At 34.7% G+C, this 17,716-nt stretch overlaps 4 protein-coding genes and 1 long non-coding RNA gene across 11 annotated transcripts in view; 4 read left to right on the forward strand and 1 right to left on the reverse strand.

The window, feature by feature from the left end:
- Window positions 1-5,761, forward strand: part of LOC108687852 — a 19,556-nt gene extending 13,795 nt beyond the window's left edge. For 3 of the 4 annotated variants that reach the window (XM_018193854.1, XM_018193856.1, XM_018193855.1), the window contains exons 12-14: window positions 810-4,539; window positions 4,747-5,366; window positions 5,581-5,761. In XM_018193854.1, the coding sequence (XP_018049343.1) occupies window positions 810-4,539; window positions 4,747-5,366; window positions 5,581-5,588 (4,358 nt within the window). In that variant the 3' untranslated portion in view covers window positions 5,589-5,761. The remainder of the gene's footprint in view (window positions 1-809; window positions 4,540-4,746; window positions 5,367-5,580) is intronic. The other variant, XM_018193857.1, reaches the window with a different exon arrangement.
- A 1,080-nt stretch (window positions 5,762-6,841) lies between these two features.
- Window positions 6,842-7,683, forward strand: LOC108687854. The gene is made up of 2 exons (XM_018193860.1): window positions 6,842-7,447; window positions 7,524-7,683. Exons 1-2 carry the CDS (start codon window positions 7,197-7,199, stop codon window positions 7,681-7,683), a joined length of 411 nt encoding a protein of 136 aa, XP_018049349.1. The 5' UTR covers window positions 6,842-7,196.
- Window positions 7,684-7,906: 223 nt separating this feature from the next.
- Window positions 7,907-10,956, forward strand: LOC108687847 (spermatogenesis associated 6-like protein). 3 transcript variants are annotated; one of them, XM_018193848.1, is made up of 9 exons: window positions 7,907-8,071; window positions 8,136-8,192; window positions 8,256-8,615; window positions 8,696-8,806; window positions 9,451-9,551; window positions 9,616-9,816; window positions 9,895-9,975; window positions 10,627-10,692; window positions 10,760-10,956. In XM_018193848.1, exons 2-9 carry the CDS (start codon window positions 8,145-8,147, stop codon window positions 10,887-10,889), a joined length of 1,098 nt encoding a protein of 365 aa, XP_018049337.1. In that variant the 5' UTR covers window positions 7,907-8,071; window positions 8,136-8,144; the 3' UTR covers window positions 10,890-10,956. The 3 variants fall into 3 exon arrangements, with proteins under 3 accessions (XP_018049337.1, XP_018049338.1, XP_018049336.1); XM_018193849.1 differs by having other exon boundaries at window positions 9,934-9,975; XM_018193847.1 differs by having other exon boundaries at window positions 9,616-9,975.
- A 794-nt stretch (window positions 10,957-11,750) lies between these two features.
- On the reverse strand, window positions 11,751-14,681 carry LOC108687845 (nitric oxide-associated protein 1). 2 transcript variants are annotated; one of them, XM_018193844.1, is made up of 6 exons: window positions 13,771-14,681; window positions 13,297-13,557; window positions 12,916-13,212; window positions 12,483-12,786; window positions 12,174-12,391; window positions 11,751-11,941 (listed from the first exon to the last, which is right to left on the reverse strand). In XM_018193844.1, the coding sequence occupies exons 1-6, from the start codon at window positions 14,555-14,557 to the stop codon at window positions 11,763-11,765; spliced, it is 2,046 nt and encodes a 681-aa protein (XP_018049333.1). In that variant the 5' UTR covers window positions 14,558-14,681; the 3' UTR covers window positions 11,751-11,762. The 2 variants fall into 2 exon arrangements, with proteins under 2 accessions (XP_018049333.1, XP_018049332.1); XM_018193843.1 differs by having other exon boundaries at window positions 13,297-14,681.
- Window positions 14,682-15,603: 922 nt separating this feature from the next.
- Window positions 15,604-17,174, forward strand: LOC108687851. The gene is made up of 3 exons (XR_001931759.1): window positions 15,604-15,744; window positions 16,542-16,602; window positions 17,079-17,174. It is a non-coding gene; the product is annotated as an uncharacterized LOC108687851 (long non-coding RNA).
- The last annotated feature ends 542 nt before the right edge of the window (window positions 17,175-17,716 follow it).

Here is a 17,716-nt window from a genome sequence, read left to right on the forward strand (position 1 = left end):
CTGTGATTTAGGAGTACCAAAAGTGATATGCATATTTATTCTTCAGAACGTAATTTTAATACTATTATCAATTGTATTGTTATTTGTTACTTGTTTATATTTGTTTTTCCTCAGATGTAAGACGAGTCTTTTAGTTGCATGGTCACTGTTAAATGAGTATACACTTATAATTTTCTGTATTAATATCTAAATATAAAAAAAGATACGGTATGTATACACGCTATAACTAGTTCCGTCGATGCATATCTTCAAAGAACTATCATTTGTATATGATTTTCTTAAAACTATTTGGAAATTTTCCCACTATTCTAAGTTATTGATATCCCGCAGAGCGTAATAGTCACACGTTTAGAGAGCTTCCATGACTTGAAAATATACATCGACGTATATGAAATACAAATGCACTACGTATAGCTATATAGAACCGTTTAAGAAGACATCCGATGAAATTCAACAAAATTTGAGGGGGAGGAGGGGAGATAGGGTGAGAGAGTGAGAAACAGAGAGAGAGAGAGAGAGAGAGAGAGAGAGAGAGAGAGAGAGAGAGAGAGAGAGAGAGAGAGAGAGAGGGAGGGATGTCTCTTCTTATTTATTACATTTTTCGACAAATTTTATAAAAGAGATTTATATGTATGTAGAAATAAAGGAGTGAAAATATAATGACATTCCGAGTATTCTTATGCATACATCCTACAACACAACAACAGCAACAAGAACAACATCCAATCGTTGTCCAATTATTGTGCAGATACATATACGGACACATACCCATGTAGAATATGCATAGATTCTGTCTCGATTGTTTTCAGATAAAGTAGAAGTACATGAAGAAGATGTTAAAGCAGAAACAGCGGCACAAATTAGAAGAGAGTCGCAAGAATCTCTGGAGCAGAATTTCACTCCCAGCTTAGCACGCAGATTGAGTAGACAATTTATTGAACAAACTCGACAGTCTGTACCGCGTTCACCATCCTCCTCACGCGACAGTAACAGATATTATCAGTCGCCGACGAGGGATTTTGCGCAGAGTCTGGTAGGCCTGAGTGAAATTGCGAAACGATATTCCACGTCTGATCGGACCGAATATAGAGGTAGATCGCTCGATCGAGGTATTAGGAGAACTAACAGCTTGCTAGAGCCGTGCAAGTATGATAAATTGGAACGACATTCACCGCGAAGAAGCATCAGTCTGTTCGATGATGACGATGATGACGACTGCGATAACAAGTTGCCGCCTCTACCGAAACACATAATGACGCTGGGTCGCAAGTACAAGGATTCAATTAGATCGAATGTCGGTAACACGAGACGAGATAGCTTTCACGGTTACAGAACAGACAAGATCCAGGAAGAGCCCGGCGACGACACATATTTGTCTGTTTGCAAAGAGGAAATTGATAATATGACGGAGAATGGCTCTATATCGGAAGGTACATCGATATCTATATGCAACTCTAATACTAATTCGATGGAAAATACTACTGGCGTCACCACTACTTCGAGCGTATCAGCCAAATCCTGCGAGATTTCACCCACGGAATCCTCGTCGAATCTAGGTGATTACGGTAAGTCGATTTGTAAGTCAGACATCTCCAAGAGTTTCGAGGACCGATTGATGGCGGCAGAAAATTTAATCAAGGAATCAAAATTGAAGAACTTGATGTCGCAGCAATTCAATCCGAATCTCAGCTGCAATTACAAAGATATGGATAAGTGTGACAAGGAAACTTTAATGACCACTTCAGATCCATTATCGATAGCAAATTCCGGTACCTCCAAGAGACGCAGTTGCATCCCGAGTCTGAGATTACGTTCCGGTTCGTTGACCAGAGAGTCGAGCATGAAATCGTTCGGTCCAGCTGACGTATCGGCCGGAGGCGTTAATCAGGAAAGGTCGATCCTAAGTAAACTTTTCAGAGGTAATGGCAGTGGCACCGATAAGGAGATTGAACCGAAGGACAACAAAAGCGAAAAATCGAAACAACATCGTATCTCGCGCTTCTTACGACCGGACTTTTTCGACACGCCACGAGAGGAGAGTCAGTATGTGAAGGAGAAAGAAGCGCAGAAAGCGGCGGAGAATGAGCGCCGAAAATCGCGATTCATGAGGCGGAAAAGTGAGAGCAAAGATCGCAAAGAGGATGATTCAAAGGACGAGAAGATCTGCAAGGAACAGAAGAATGAAATAAATACGCTGCAAAAAGATAAACTAGGCGGTGCCGTCGTGGTCGCTTCTTCCTCTTTCTCGTTCGCCTCCGAGGACAAGACCAAGGAGGACAAAGAGAGAGTCAAAATCGAACAAGGCTCGAAGAGCAGTTTTCTGCATTCATTGGAGAAAAAATTAGAAAGGTTGCGCTCGAATGATGAGTCGACGAGTATGGTTGCAAAATCGACGATAAATGGCAGCTCGATGAAAGAACGTGGATTGCGCGAGTGCTCTGCACCGCCTATCCAGTGTTCACTTGCGGATTCTGCGGGATCGAGTTTGCTCGAGGTGAAGAAAACACTAAGTGTGGAGAATCTTTCGCGTCATGAAGGATCAAATAAGGATGTCAAGAATGTGCCAAGCTCGAAAGGACGCGTGACATCAGTATTGGGACTATTCAAGACGAACACAGATACAACCAAGCGAAACGCAAACGGTAGCAGCCGGACACAGAACGCAATTATGAGTAAATTGAAAAGGAGCCCGCCCAAATGCGTCAAATCGGTCGAGTCGTCTTTAGAAGAAGATGTAACCGGGACGAGCAAAATACCGACAAAATTCACTAGAACTGACAATAAACTGACGAAAAAGCTACCAGAGAACAAGAGATCGCCGGAAAAAGTAGTGAGCGAAATGTGCAAAAGGTCGCCGTCCAAGGAGAAATCGAAAGAGAAGGAATTAATCGTTAAAGAAAGGAAACCTTTCGTGGAAAAACAATCGAGGGAAGTTAAAAGACCCGCGCCTTCTTCAGATTCCTCGGCGTCGTCATCCGTGGATAGAATGAAGCTAGACAAAGTGGATTCACTGAAAAAATCGTCGGACCAATCATCGGAACTTTTGCGTAAAGTCGTGGACGATAAACACATCCATGTGGCACCCATTATCAATAATGAAGATAAGAAATTGATTAAAACCAAAAGAAACATTAATTCTTTAGTAGGCAAAAATGAGTCGGTCACGAAGATCGACAAAGGCGAGGATGTTGATAAGAATAAGACGAAGAAGCTGGTTAAGTCGAAAGAAAACGCGAATAAAGATGAGACCAACGATTCTAGGAAGAAGAAAATAGTGCGTGTCGTGAAGAAAGTTGTTAAGAAATCCGACAGTTCCGAAAGCAAGTCTGATGAGAAGGGAAAGTCATCAAAGCTACTGACGAAGAAGAAAATCGTGACGACGAAGAAAGAGAAAAGTCCTGAAGGTTCGAATGTCATGGCGGAAGTTTCAATCGAAGGAAATGATCAAACTGATGATCAGATTATCGCGAAATCATCCTGTATGCCTGTGAAACAGGTAGAATCGGACCTGCCAGCGAAGTCCAGGGATGCTATGAAAAATGCAAATCAGATAAAAACTGATATTAAAGGAACAGATAAATTCGATGTAAGCGTATCATCTATTAATGTCTCGCAGACGAATTCTATACTTGGAAACGTATCGAATTCTCAAAGCATTTTGAGTTCTTTGCCTCCTATAGGCTCCTCGAGTTCTACAAGTCGGGTCGATTCGAATTTTAATATATGTCAATCAAAGCAACAACCATTGGAACAATGTCGGCCGAATAGAGCGAATTTGAAACTCGATTTATCTAAGATACCGCAACATACGTTTAGACACGCGACTCCTAAGAGAGATTCGCCTGAATGTAGTTCACCGAAAACAAAACCTACCGTGTCTATCGGATCGCCTAAAATAGACGATCCTGTGGTGGAGAGTTCTGACAAATTGATGGAGCGTCTATCCAAGATGACGCATCACGCTAATATTACTGGCAACAAGATAATCATCGATAAGCCGTTACGAGCAAAAGATGTCGCCGAGTTGAAGCGAGAGGTCACCGAATGTGCCAGGATCATAGAGAATCACATGGAGTCGCGAGATCATTCCAATCAGCGAACCGTCGATCATACATCCGCTTCAAACGAACCGAAAGAAATCAAGTTGAATCCTTCTGAAGGGATTAATGATGTAATTAAAGAGGTAATTAAAGAGCCACCCGATGACTGCACCAGCGAGATGTTTTCGCCCGAGGAACCCGAGAGTTTTGATTCCTGGTCGATCTGTTCGGCCGATCTGAATCACAATCGCAGCGATTTGCATTCGCCCACATCACCATCGTACTCTCTATTTATGCGTGGCTCCGACAGTTCAGAATCGGTGATAGATCGAATACGAAGACGCAGCTTTTACTCGAGATTCAACGATCGTAAGAGGCCATCCTTGACGGCGCCACCACCAGGAGTGAACAGCGTCACTCTACCTAGAAGGTTCAGCTTCAACAGTTCTAGAGAAAGGGAGCGCGAGAGATTGTACAATTATGGAGTTACTAGGACGAGGTAAATTCACTCTACGAGATGCTTTGCTTCTCTTTCTGACTTTTTGCTTACAACAATTAATTAAATCGCGATCCACAATTAAACGATAATAAGATTAACGATAACAAGAAAGAGATAATAAAAAAAGCAAATCGAACTATGTTTTCACAATTCGTAGCTTCACAAATCAGATTCCTCTATTTGTTGGTTATTTAAAATATTTCGTAGGGAGAAGGACAAAAATTATATTTTATACGGCGACGACGAGGTATCCTCGAGGAAATCACCGGTCGATCGAGAGAGGTACAGCGACACAGCGAATATATCATCACATGGTCATCAGGCGGATGCGAGAATCTTCTTCGATCATTACGGTAGTGGCTTATCATCTTCCTCGCATGATTCTTTGAGGAGATACGTGAGGTCCCCGACGCTGGATCTTGTTGCCTCTCGCGCCAAGTATCATAGCACGGACGTCATCGCGGACGACGATCTTGGCGGAGTCTCGTGCAAGAATTCTCTATCGAGATCGTTTCTGAGTGATGGCATAGCGGATTCTTCTTACTATGGTAGGAACACGTCGACTACTTTGCCGAAGAAATACGGCTCCACCGTTAGTGGTCTAGAACCGAAGAGTGTAGAATATTACGAGGAGATTTTGTCACCGAGCAATCCTGATTATCTGTCTCCACGCGACGCCTGCCGATCACCATTGCTGGATATCTATTTGAGCAGATGTGAGAACGGATGCAATCACAACGGCAATTTGGAATTACAACAATTTAGTGTCGATAAACCAAGAACCTATACGGATGCGGAGATCGTTCAAGGGAACAGTAAGTCGCTTGGTGAGCAGAAAAATTATAACGAGAAAATATACAGTAAAAAATTGATAAAGAATGAGCATACACATTCATTCGTATAAAATTGAATTCTCTAAGGTTTCGTTTTAATTATTCATCAACATCGATGATTTTACATATTGCCGATCTCACAAATCCTCTTCAATCAATTTCTTTTTAATTCTTCGTATTTGATGCATAAAGAATTTTTCTTTTTCAGAAACATAGTGCAACGCTTTAACGAAAAGAGGGAAGCGTCCTCGACAGCTATGGATAGCCTATCTAATATATTTGTTACCGAACGGAATTTATTTAATTCAAACAGAATATAGAATTTTGCAAAATGATAATGTGCCGAACACATTTAAACTACAACGATTTTATAATAATAGATTCGCGTCAAAATGTCTCGCGCTTCTTCGTCATAGCGATGAAATAGTCGCGATGGCAATATAACAATGAAACGATAAATATTAAATGATTGAATATACATTTAATATAACATCGTTATATTAAAATATACGCTTAAAAATTTAAAATTACTGTTTTAAATGCGGTTTAAAATCTTATTCCGTGAGTTTAATTGTCTTAATCAGTAATGAATTTCGTTATATAAAATTCTTTGTTACACAAAAATGCATCTCACAGAAATTTTTATTTATTTTTCTTCTTTTTCACATTGCATCAAAAATTATAAAGAAATGTAAAACAAAATATTTCACTTATTTTTTTATCGCACGAGTCTTTTGGAAAATATTATGATAATTGAATTGGCATTATTTCTTATAACTGTAAACACGTGCTAAGAGAGCATTTCGTCTTTGATATTTATAGAAATATAAATATAAACGTTGGCTGCTCTTATTAGAATTATCGCAGCGACGAGATACGAAAAAATCTTGCCATTTATTTTATCGGTTTAGCTTATGTTCCAAAGCGTCAACTTAATAAATTTAAACTGCATACGATAGGTGTTATTTTTTTTATTGGAAAAGTATATCAAATCTGTTTATCTTTTGTCATAATTATATTCGTAGTGTGAGGATAAAAATAATTTGTATAAATACATAAATACTTTAAGAGTAAATTGTCAAATATATTGACTGCAGCAAGAAGATTATCTATAATTCTATAGCGTCACGTTAATTAATAACCAACAAACCGCAGCGTGACACTTTAGAGTGCAATAGGCCAAAGACTAGTAAAAGAAAAGGCGCGAATGGCGCGTTTTAGTTCCTTATGCGAGTATCGCTTTATACAGTCGAGGTTTCGTAATTCTTCCATCTATATTCTTTTTATTATTTTTTCTCCCACTTTATTTATCGCGCTGCTCTTTCATCATTTTACGTCCGTCACTTGACTATGTACATATGACGTAGAATAAAATAATAAGAGAGAGCAGTACGAGAAGATAAATAGGGAAAGGAAACGAAAAGACATGAAGGAAGAGATGAAAATTTGACTATGTATGAACTTATGAAAATAGTTTCTAATTGGATCGATCAAAGATTGCGAGAAAAGAAATAACGATGTTACATTAGGCCTAAAAACTTTTGACTGATCAGCCTCACGGTCTTCCGCTTGTTACGTATGTGTTTTCTATTGATATATACATATCTTAAATAAAATATCGGTACTCTCTTCAACTATTTTGTCTTTAAGCTGTTTACTATTTTTTTTTTTACCCTTCACGAGCGTTATTTAATTGCGTGATGTTACGCGAATGATAGTTCTTGAAATTTGACAGTCAACTTTTCTGCTTCATTTACGAAATAATAGCTTAATACAATTCGCGCGTTATTTGCAACAACTAGAAAGTTTAACTTGAACAAATTTATGGCGAAATTGACAGATCCTGTAAAACTACGCTTTTATTTAGAAAGATACAGAAAAGAAAATAAATTGATAAATGTGCGAGAAACGTTTGTGCCTACTATTTATGTAAAACCATTAACTGGCAAATTCTATGCGAAGCACGATGTTTTCTCTCCGTCGGACGTTAGAGAAGACGATATCAACTTGATTAAACGAATGGAGATGATACCTACAGACATTTATTCCTTCAGACCGCCGACAATAAATATGGAGTAAGTCGATAAAACAGTAATGAAAACATAAATGAAAACTAATTAAATTTTTTATAAATCGGTTTTTTATATATAGATACGGTTGGTTCACTACATTGCTTATACCCATTTCGAAAGATCCAAGATTACGCTTCTCCAGAAAACAATCGGATTTTATTACGAATGAACTCTTACGTCGAAAACTGCAAAAAGGTCTTCCGGAAAAACCATTTTTTGGCGTGCCATTTAAAACATAAATGTTTGACAGACATTTCAAACAAATTAAAAAGCGGAATAAAATTCATTAATAATTTTGATGATTCAATTTTTTAATAAATATATTGTTAGAAAAGAGATCTTTTAATGATAATACCATCGCTGAATACTCGATGCTAAAGTTAGCTGAACTTGATAAAATTCGATACATTGATTCGAGCGATGTTGTGTCGCTGTTTCTTGGCAACAAATACCGTAGTAACTCTTTCGCAAGATAGGTCTTTAAAGTGTATACGTGTATGCTGTTTTTACCGAACAAAGTTCAAATAAAAGTGAGATTTGGACTCGGATATTTAATCTGAGCGTACGAGTCGAAAAATTATACTTTGCTATCGTCCATCGTTATGAAGTTATCAAAGTGATCTGAACGTATGTATACAAATTTTGACAACAATGTTATTAATCATATAATAACTAATGAAACTCTCATTAGGTAGGCGGGATGACAGGGAGAGCTTTCCGCATTAAAGTACAACTACATGTACACGCGGTACGTATGTATGATTTTTCTGTTATATTTTTATAACTCTTATTTACGCGGCACGGTTTTTAGGTAACATGTCCTGGTGTTTGGTTATGTCCCAATGGCAAAGTGGCTCTGCGAATCAATGCGCTTGATTCTTGTGCGGAATCCCACGCAATAAGCCCGATTCTTCCACTCTTATTCCATGAGAAATTTACTTTCGATAAAATCTTTGTTGGAATAATTTCCTTGACGGAGCTACAAAACACTCTGGAGCAAGAATTTTTATATGCGGAATTAATACAGTGGGCAATACCAGCTAGCCAGGATATTACTTTGGCAACATTTGAAACAAATTTGGCAGACTTGCTGTATCCTACGCCATGTTTCAAAGGTTTACTAGCCGGTGTGGATGTTGACCTTCTAATGGAACCGACTAAATGTTTTCCTGTAGGTTTTTTACACCTATTGATCGTTTAATTTAATTGTAAGAAAACTTTTCATTGGACAAAACGATTGTTTTGCTTCAGGGTATCATAGCACCCAAAATCGAGGTCTCCACCAAAACAGTTATCGAAGAAATCTTGGAATTCTATGATGCAAGCAAATGTTATGTCATCAATCCAAATATTAGCTCTAAGGTATTATATTTTATAGAACAAATTGAAATCGATAAACACATACAGTGAGTGCAAAAAGTATTCGTATAGAGAAAATATTTTTTAAAAAAACTTTATTTTTAAAAAGTAAATATTATTCAGCGAGCAATGAATCATCGATTTGATATCAAATCGATATTGATACGATTTCAACATCAATTCGACGTTGATTCGACGTAATTTAACGTAATTGCTCATTTCTTATTGAGTAATTAATAATTTATTCATAAAGAATAAAATAGACTGTATGTTTCTTAAAATTATATATACCAAAAAAAATGTATATTATACAAAATATCATCTGAAAAATAAGCGGAAATTAATAATACTATTATTTAGATAGTCAAAATGTATTCGTACAGTTGAAAAATTTAACTTTTAAAATCACAAATACAGCGAAGCTCGTTTATTTTTGTTACATTTGTTTATGTTAGAACAGAGTATATTCATTGTATAAAATTGTTAATTAATGTTTATTTTTTACAAATAAAACCTTTTTTATAAAAAATTTCCTTGTACGAATACGTTTTGTTCTCACTGTTTGTCATTTATAATTTTCTTCTTTTATATTATATGTACTTGAAAATAACAAATTTAATCGATCCTATATTATATGTAAATTTTAGCAAACGATATGTAGACAGAGGAAAAGACCGATTAAAGGTATTATAAGACAACGAAGAGTGTGTCACACTAAGAATGAACCAAGATCTCAAAGCTGTCGACCGTAAGCATTATTATTAAGCATTATTACATGTTGTTAATGGTATATAAATATATGTTATAAATAGATTTCGTCAGAGATCGAGCGATTCTCATCAATGTCCTTCATATACCACGAGTCATCAAACAGGATCACAAACTGATCAATGTTATCATTCAATAAGGAGAAATTCTATGTGTACTTGTCGACCAGATTTCCCAAAGTTAGCCAGATCTACCATCATATGTGATAATACTCATGTTACAGAGAACTGTCCAGTTTGTTTCAAGTATAATTATTATTTTCCCAAGTACAACGATTGTGATATAATCAAAAAATATATTGATAATAAGCAAAAATATTACAGAAATTTTTCTGATATCAGAGAATATGGTTGTATTTGTAGAAACGGCGCATTCCACACGCAAGAGGAAGGGGTAATGCCATTGTGAGTAAATATGGATAAATTTCTTCAACATTTATATACATACAGGATGTTTCTTAAATAGCAGATACTAATCATATAGCGTTATTTCTAATTAAAAATTGAGTCGAAAAGTCCTCTACAATTTTGCAATTTTTCGCAATTATTAACGAAATATTAATTTCTAAATATTGCCGAATAAGCACATATCCGGCTACCCAACCATTAACTGTCACGAAAATTGCAAAATAAGGACTTTTTGATTCAATTTTTTATCAGGAATATTATGTGATTCAGCAATCACGCTTACAATCTTTAGAAATTAATGTTTCATCATTCCGAAAATTGCAAAATGGTAAAGGACTTTTCGACTTAATTTTTAATCAGGAATATATGATTAGTGTTCGCTAATTAAGAAATACTTTATATATATATAATATGCTATATATAATGCGTGCGCATTTTTCTTCTTTAAAATGAATTTTTAAAATTTCACTAACAATAAGACTTCTTTTCACCGAGATATTTCAGTTTTTGTGAAATGCGAGAAAACTGCAAGCATCCCGAAACTTATGAATGATGGTGTACACATTCACATGCATTTACACATGCACGCATGCATGCACGCTCGCGTGCATATCCATATTAATTATACATATATGTATATCTTTACAGATTACAATCTAAAATGGAAAATCTTCAGAAAACTAAAAAAAAATGGTACACTAAAATGACGGACAAGTAAGTAATTAAGATTCCCGATCGTTCTGCAACATGTAATGTTTAACTTTTGAAAATATTATTTCAGTATTGAGGAATGCGATCCGAAATACATTCAAGATTATTCTCCGAGCCATGGCTTTTATAAAAATTTGGAAAAATTTTACAAAAGAATGTATAAACAAGCGAAAATGCGTGCACGAGAGACAGATGATTGATATGAAAAATCTTATTATTCAAGTTTTTCTATAACGCGATTTTTTATATCTTAATTTATGGATACAGTCCAAGCTAGTTCTAAAATGCTTCGAAGCATGTTTTTTGATTAACCAATCGAAAAAAAGAATTTTATTAATTGATTAATAAAAAAAATTTCAAAACAATAAATGGACCATAACAAATATTACAAAATTCTGAAGTAGATTGCTTTATGTATATATACACATATATAATGTACACGCACGCACGCACGCACGCACGCACGCACGCGCGCGCGCGCGCGCGCGCACACACACACACACACACACACACACACACACACACACACACACGTGATATCAAACAAAGCAATCTTATTTAATAAAAGAATAAGATTTTTTTATGATTAAATAAAGTATTGATTAAAATATATGTTATGTGCAAGTATTAACATGTTTCGCCGCACCGACACCGAACTTTCCTTTTACGTCAGTCCTAAAATATTTCTCCAATTGTGTGGCGTAAATGGAAAGTTAAATGAAATAGGCTCAATACCGAGATAATTAATAAATCGTTAATCACACAAAAGACACAGTACAGTTTTGTTCTCTAAAGCAGATCTATCAAATATTTTAAAATTTTTGGAATTGGCGTAGTATGTGTTAATACTTGTTCAATTGTTATTATGTATGCATTTTTGCAAAGACATTGTAATTGATACAAACATATAGTATATTATCCTTTATCATAATTTTATGAAATAAAAATAGATAATGAATGTGTAAATGAATTACTTATGAATTATTTATATGTATATAAATGTTAAGGAATTTATGTATAAAGCGAGAATACGTTTAGATTATATGTACAATATACATGTGTAAAAAAAGTATTTATTTTCTGTATGCTTGGCGTCCGCTTTTGTATGTCGGTGTATCTGAAATTCGATTGCCATGTAGAGTGACAGATTTCCTCAAAAGTGCCGGTGTTCTTAGGTATAAGCCGCGACCTTGTGGATTCCAAGCTTTCAATAAAACACGCTCAGCTTTTTCAGCAGCGATTGCGATCCATCCTGCGTAACAATGATAAAACCACGATTGTACATTTTCACAAACCGCTCAAAGCGAATGTTTCAGCAACAAAAAGGATCAGTGATTAAAATTAATGTTTGATATTCGTCAGTTTTAATCACGTGATCTATTTTTTATTGCTGAAACAGTCTGTTTGAGTGGCTTATAAAAATGTACCATAAGATCGGAAGCCACTATGCAAATATAAATTTATTTATTACAAGGAAAAATTACCCGCACTGGATAAAACAATGTCGGAGATTGACTTGTTCCGACCAACACCAGTAATTTCCATCTCCTTAGATACTAAAGATGGCCAATGTTTCAATCGGTCTGGATTGTTTTCAGGTACGACAAATGCTTCCGTTTTAAGTAACTCGTTGTATACATTATCCGCATCCTCAGTATGAGTTAGAGTTATTGGTAATTCGCTACTTGAAAATATTGTACACCTATGACAAATACAATTGTTTTTAATATTTGACACCTTTAATTTATTACATTCTCATTAGCAATTACACATACATAAATATGCATAAGTACCTAATAAAAGTATCGCCTTCTACGTAATCCAATCTTCCTATTCCACCCAAAAATATCGTTTGATTTACACGTAGAATGAAAGTTCTAGGTGAGATTATTTTCTTCGATAAAACCGACAAAAGTTCCTGCGTTGTCAGCAAATCCAATATCTGATTTGGTTGAATAGTGCCAGGAGTATCGTAACACCAGCGGCTGAGTTTGTATTCTTTCTTATTCTCATCAAATCCGAATTGTGTATTCTTAAATTTTTCTTCCATGAATGAGTAATTTTTGGATGTTGATTGAAATGTTCTGCCTATACGATCTAAATTTAAAATATAACATTTACTCATATACTAACAAAAATGTAAAAATTTTCTATCGACTATGTACAATTTTATATACAATTGTGTATTGTGATTGTGAAAAATTTACACCCAAGTATGATACATACTTTGCAATGTGGCGTACTTTAAATTACGTGTCATTTCAAATTGACTGATTCGAGATTTTTCTTCAGCGTATTTGTGCTGCTGTTCCATTTTTAATCGCAATGCTCTCAAATAAAGTCGCTTTCTTTTAGGATTTAGAATAGGAAATTTCAACAAATTCAACGTTGTGCCTGGCCAAGGAGAAATAGTTGCACGTTGTATTAAATCCACAGCTTGTACTTTGCAATAATCAGACTGTAGAAGAGCATTAAACAAAGAGGATTTACCAACGTTTGTGCATCCGATAATGTAAACGTCTCCTAAAAATTATAATTATAATAAATACAAAATATGTGTTTGGAGCATATGTTCTTCTCGATTCTAGATCAATTTTGAACACTTACCTTTATATTTCCAGATGTTATGTAACTTATTTATAAGTTCTTCTATGCCATAGCCTGTTTTCGCAGATATAAGTTCTACATGTCTGATATTCTCCTTCTTAATTTTTGTAATTTCCATAGCCTTCAACAGGCAATCTTTAACATGAGTAAAAAAATGTTTCGAATCTTGAGGCAACAAATCTACTTTATTCCCTACGACGAATACTGGTGTTAAAGGATGCAGCACACTATTTATTTCAGGCCATATGCTACATGGAAAATCTGTAAGATCGATCATCAAAATGACAGCGCATTTCTTTGTTTTTATCACTTTTAAAAGTTTTGGATATTCGTCCGCAGATACTTTTACTTCTAATGTAGTATTATAATAATGCATAAAATGACATCTTTGACAAATCATAACTCGCAATTCTTGATTGCTCCTTTTTAGAAACAACTCCGAAGGCAAATAACCTGGTAGAGCAGGATCCTTACAATGCAACAAGGCTCCACATCCACCACATGGTATGGAACTAATACTAGAGTTTGGATCAGGAGTTCCATAATTGCTGAGCCAGGTATTGTCCTGTAAAGTATCATCGTATTGTTCAACGTCGACCATCCAATTAAATGGAACATTTGATGGTAAATCTTTCTTATACATATCTCTTTCTCCTAAGTACTCCTGTAAATTAAATTTTTCCTTTTCCAAATTCGCATTCTTTTCCGTTAAATATTTTTCATACAGAATTTTATACCTGCTGTTCAACGAAATTGTATTTTCATCAAAATTATTTTCATTCATTTCAGAAGATATGTCTACATTATTGTATGAATCTGTACTCGCATATGGCATATGTATAGGTTTGGTTGTATCTTCTTCTGCATTTATATATTTTTGCTCATCGTTTTCTTCATTTTTCTCATCCAAAAGTACGCTATAGACAGGTACATTCGTGAGCTCATTGTTTCGTACTTCCTTCGCAAAATTCTCAGCTTTCTTTTTCCATACAAAACGTTTCATGTAACTTATTTTCACCTTATGATAATCTAAATAGTCGCAATATATCAATTTCTCTCGTAATGCTACGACTCTGGGATCGAGAGACGATTGAATTCCATCCTCTTTCGTGTTGCATTTCGTCGAATAAAAGAAAGTCTGAATCAGTTTATACCTATAGTGATAGGTTCTTAAATGACAATACGTATTATCTATACAGAGTTTCCACGCAGAATATTTTACAAAATTAATCAATTTAATATTATTTAAAGACAACATCATAAACGTAACATGTGTTCCAAAGTGGCATGCGTATCCGACATATCCGTTACTTTATAAAAGTTAGAATTTATAAAAGGAGCAAATAACCTTTCAATATCATGAATGAATAATAGAAAGGAGTAAAATCTCGGCAACTTACTGTGGACTCCGCAGCGGCACAAAAATTCGTGGCGCTTCTGTCGTTGCCTCGTTTATCCAATTGTGATGAAGGTGGAAGCAGAGAGAAACCTGAGAGAGGACACAAAATGCTGCCGCGCACTACCGTCCTCTGAAGAAGTGGATGTTAACTACACAACAATACACAACAATGTCCTCTCTCTTCTCTTTGCCATCGATGTAATTTCGTTAAGTCCATTTTCTAATACCGTAAATATTACAAAAGAAATTTAATGTCGTTTCCATTTTATACACAGGTGAGCGTAATGATTATTATCATAATATATTTAATACCTAATAAAATAAAACTCAGAAAAGTTTTTAAGTATTGTTGTATTAATATTTTGATTTAAAATTTTATTATTATTAGAACTTTAAGTAATAAGTATATTTCTATATTTCCGCGGTGTTTAAATGATTCATAATTTATAATTATTACTATTATTTTATAAATTCGATTTTTCTTTCATATAATTTTTTCGATAGCCTTTATTTATTCATTCTAATTTTTAATTTTTGGAAAAAATATATAATTTCCGTATTCAAAATACTCTTTTATGTTTAAAATTCTACAGTATACGTAATGTGAAGTATGTACTAAATACATGCTAATATCGTAAAAGCGCTTGCCGAATGAATACAGACTTCTCTATCTTTATAAAACGCACGGCTTCAAATTCCGAAAAAGATTGAAATTTTTTGCGTAGCATTTATATATATATATATATATATATATATACCACATTCGGAAACTAGCGCAATCCAATAAGCACAGCGAGGCATCACGCTCATTGGCTAGCATGCGAGTGGTGGGGTTCGCCATTTAACGGCTCATATAAATAACGTATAATTCGCAATTTTACGCTTTTGCGACTCGAGCAGGGGACGAGGATATGTCTTGTCATTTTAACGTTGGAAAAGTTCGCAACTCTGTCTTCGAATCGATTGTGACTTTTTCTTCATATTCTAATCTCTGCTGATTATAAAACGATGAGAAACTGCACAAAGGATCGTTGGATTTCTTTATTAAGGTAATCAATTATATAATTAACTTTTTTTTGCCTTTATTTCTCGTAACAATATAAATATCGCGTATTGCAGATTCTAGTATAGCACACTATTATTCGGTCGAAAATATATTTCTCGCATATATTTTCGCATGTATTTCTCGTTCGATTGAAAATCAAGACGTCGCGTCGTGTCGCGTCGAAAGTATCTCGCGTCGCTTTTTATGCGTGAAGTTGACAGCACTCGGAAAACGACGCCATTTCCCCATTTCGATAGCATTCACATTTCATTCGCGAAATGCAGCGGATAGAGAATGACACGGACTGGCTCTCAAACGAGTAGAAACGCGCGATCAAATATGGTAATTAAAATCTATATAATACTTGAATGTATATTTTTATACGCGATTTATTTAACTATCGATTATAGATTCAGTAATCGTATATTAATAATCCGTTCGAACGCGTATTTCGCAAAACTTGTTCGCCAAAAGTGGTATATCGCTTGAATAATTGACAATGAGATTTTCGAATATCAATCTGCAATATGGAAATAATAATAAAAGACGAGCGTATATTATAATATATCCTTATCTTTTATGATTGTTATTTCCATATTTTGCGTCATTCGCGTTAACTTTGGTATGCGAAGTTAATCGCGCAAAGCTGTCTCGTCATCTTAATTACAACTACGATACATTTACACATTTCGATCTGTAGATGAAGCGCAAATTAAGAGATGATTGGCATCGATCAAATGGCGTGTGAAATTGATCACGCGAGAGACGAACTCAATAATTGCATTTATGTTTTATTTGCAGAATGCGGCGAATACGGGAGATGGTCGGCTCCAAATGAGTGGCGTCGCGACTTATTGAATTGGTAAGCAAAATTTATATTAATTTTATATAGATAATTCGTTCGAGCATATATTTAACAATACTCGTGCAGTCGAATAACGTTTCGTCTTTGATGCGTAAAGTCAACTGTCCAGAAATTTTTCGCTATTTTAGGTTTCATTCCAATATCCAAATTTTATTTTTAAAATATCACAAGTATCGAATATGACAAATTTTCTGCGTTCTTATTTCTTTGCTATTTCGCAACATGAATTATGTATTACATATAATTAATATTAACAATGTGAACAAAATATGACAAAAAATATGATTGTTATAAAATAATATTTAAGCGTTTCTCGCTTTCACGCTCATACGTTGTAAATATCAATTCATCTTTGTTGTCTATCATTAAACAGGATAATGATGCTTACAAGTATTGTAAGTACAAAACAGAGCGCATCTTTAGTAATTATTTGTAATTGCACTTAATTTTAACAAATGATTTGTTTCAATTAGGCACTGTCTACATATCACAAAGTAAACAATGGGAAGAGAAGAGATACGAAAAGCAGGTTTGACAATTCTGTGAGGAAGAGGAAGAGGAGGAGGAGGAAGAGGAGGCTTAGGAAAAGCAATGGGTTTCGATGGAGCAACTTTGCGGTAAGCAAGCTTATTGCTTATTTGCATAAAAAATTAATCATTAGTCATTCTTCCCATTAGATTGTTTTATTTCGATGACTAAAAATAATAATTGAAGAAAAAGAATTAATCTAAAATGTTATGGAAATTTATTCTCATGAAGACAACTTTGAGAAACTGTATAATTATTTTTTATTTTATAATTTTATTATTAATTATTTTAAACGTTATTTTAATTTGGATCTTGTGTTTGTATGTTACAGAACTATGTAGCTATGTAGCTGATAATTCCACTGTGCATCAGTCGGTGAGTAACAAAGATTTTAGATAACGAATCTATGAAAAATGTAGCAGATCTGTTATTTTATTAGAAATAAATATAATGTTTTATAAATCTGTTACTTTAAAATGGATTAGTTATAAACAATTGTGATACATATTTAATCTTGGATTTGTCTATCATTATTTGTCAACTTGGTCAACGTCTTAGTGTGCTATTGTGTTTGAGACTATTA

Source organism: Atta colombica, unplaced genomic scaffold (assembly GCF_001594045.1).
Source record: "Atta colombica isolate Treedump-2 unplaced genomic scaffold, Acol1.0 scaffold219, whole genome shotgun sequence".
In the NCBI taxonomy this organism is placed as follows: domain Eukaryota; kingdom Metazoa; phylum Arthropoda; class Insecta; order Hymenoptera; family Formicidae; genus Atta; species Atta colombica.

Coding starts and splice junctions, on each gene's coding strand:
- LOC108687845 (XM_018193843.1), bottom strand. CDS start 14,557: ATGATGTTGTCTTTAAATAATATTAAATTGATTAATTTTGTAAAATAT. Junction 13,213..13,296: donor TAACATCTGGAAATATAAAG/GTAAGTGTTCAA, acceptor TATAATTTTTAG/GAGACGTTTACATTATCGGA. Junction 11,942..12,173: donor CATTGTTTTATCCAGTGCGG/GTAATTTTTCCT, acceptor ATTGTTACGCAG/GATGGATCGCAATCGCTGCT.
- LOC108687854 (XM_018193860.1), top strand. CDS start 7,197: ATGGCGAAATTGACAGATCCTGTAAAACTACGCTTTTATTTAGAAAGA. Junction 7,448..7,523: donor CCGCCGACAATAAATATGGA/GTAAGTCGATAA, acceptor TTTTATATATAG/ATACGGTTGGTTCACTACAT.
- LOC108687847 (XM_018193847.1), top strand. CDS start 8,145: ATGACAGGGAGAGCTTTCCGCATTAAAGTACAACTACATGTACACGCG. Junction 9,552..9,615: donor AGATCTCAAAGCTGTCGACC/GTAAGCATTATT, acceptor TGTTATAAATAG/ATTTCGTCAGAGATCGAGCG. Junction 9,976..10,626: donor GAGGAAGGGGTAATGCCATT/GTGAGTAAATAT, acceptor ATATCTTTACAG/ATTACAATCTAAAATGGAAA.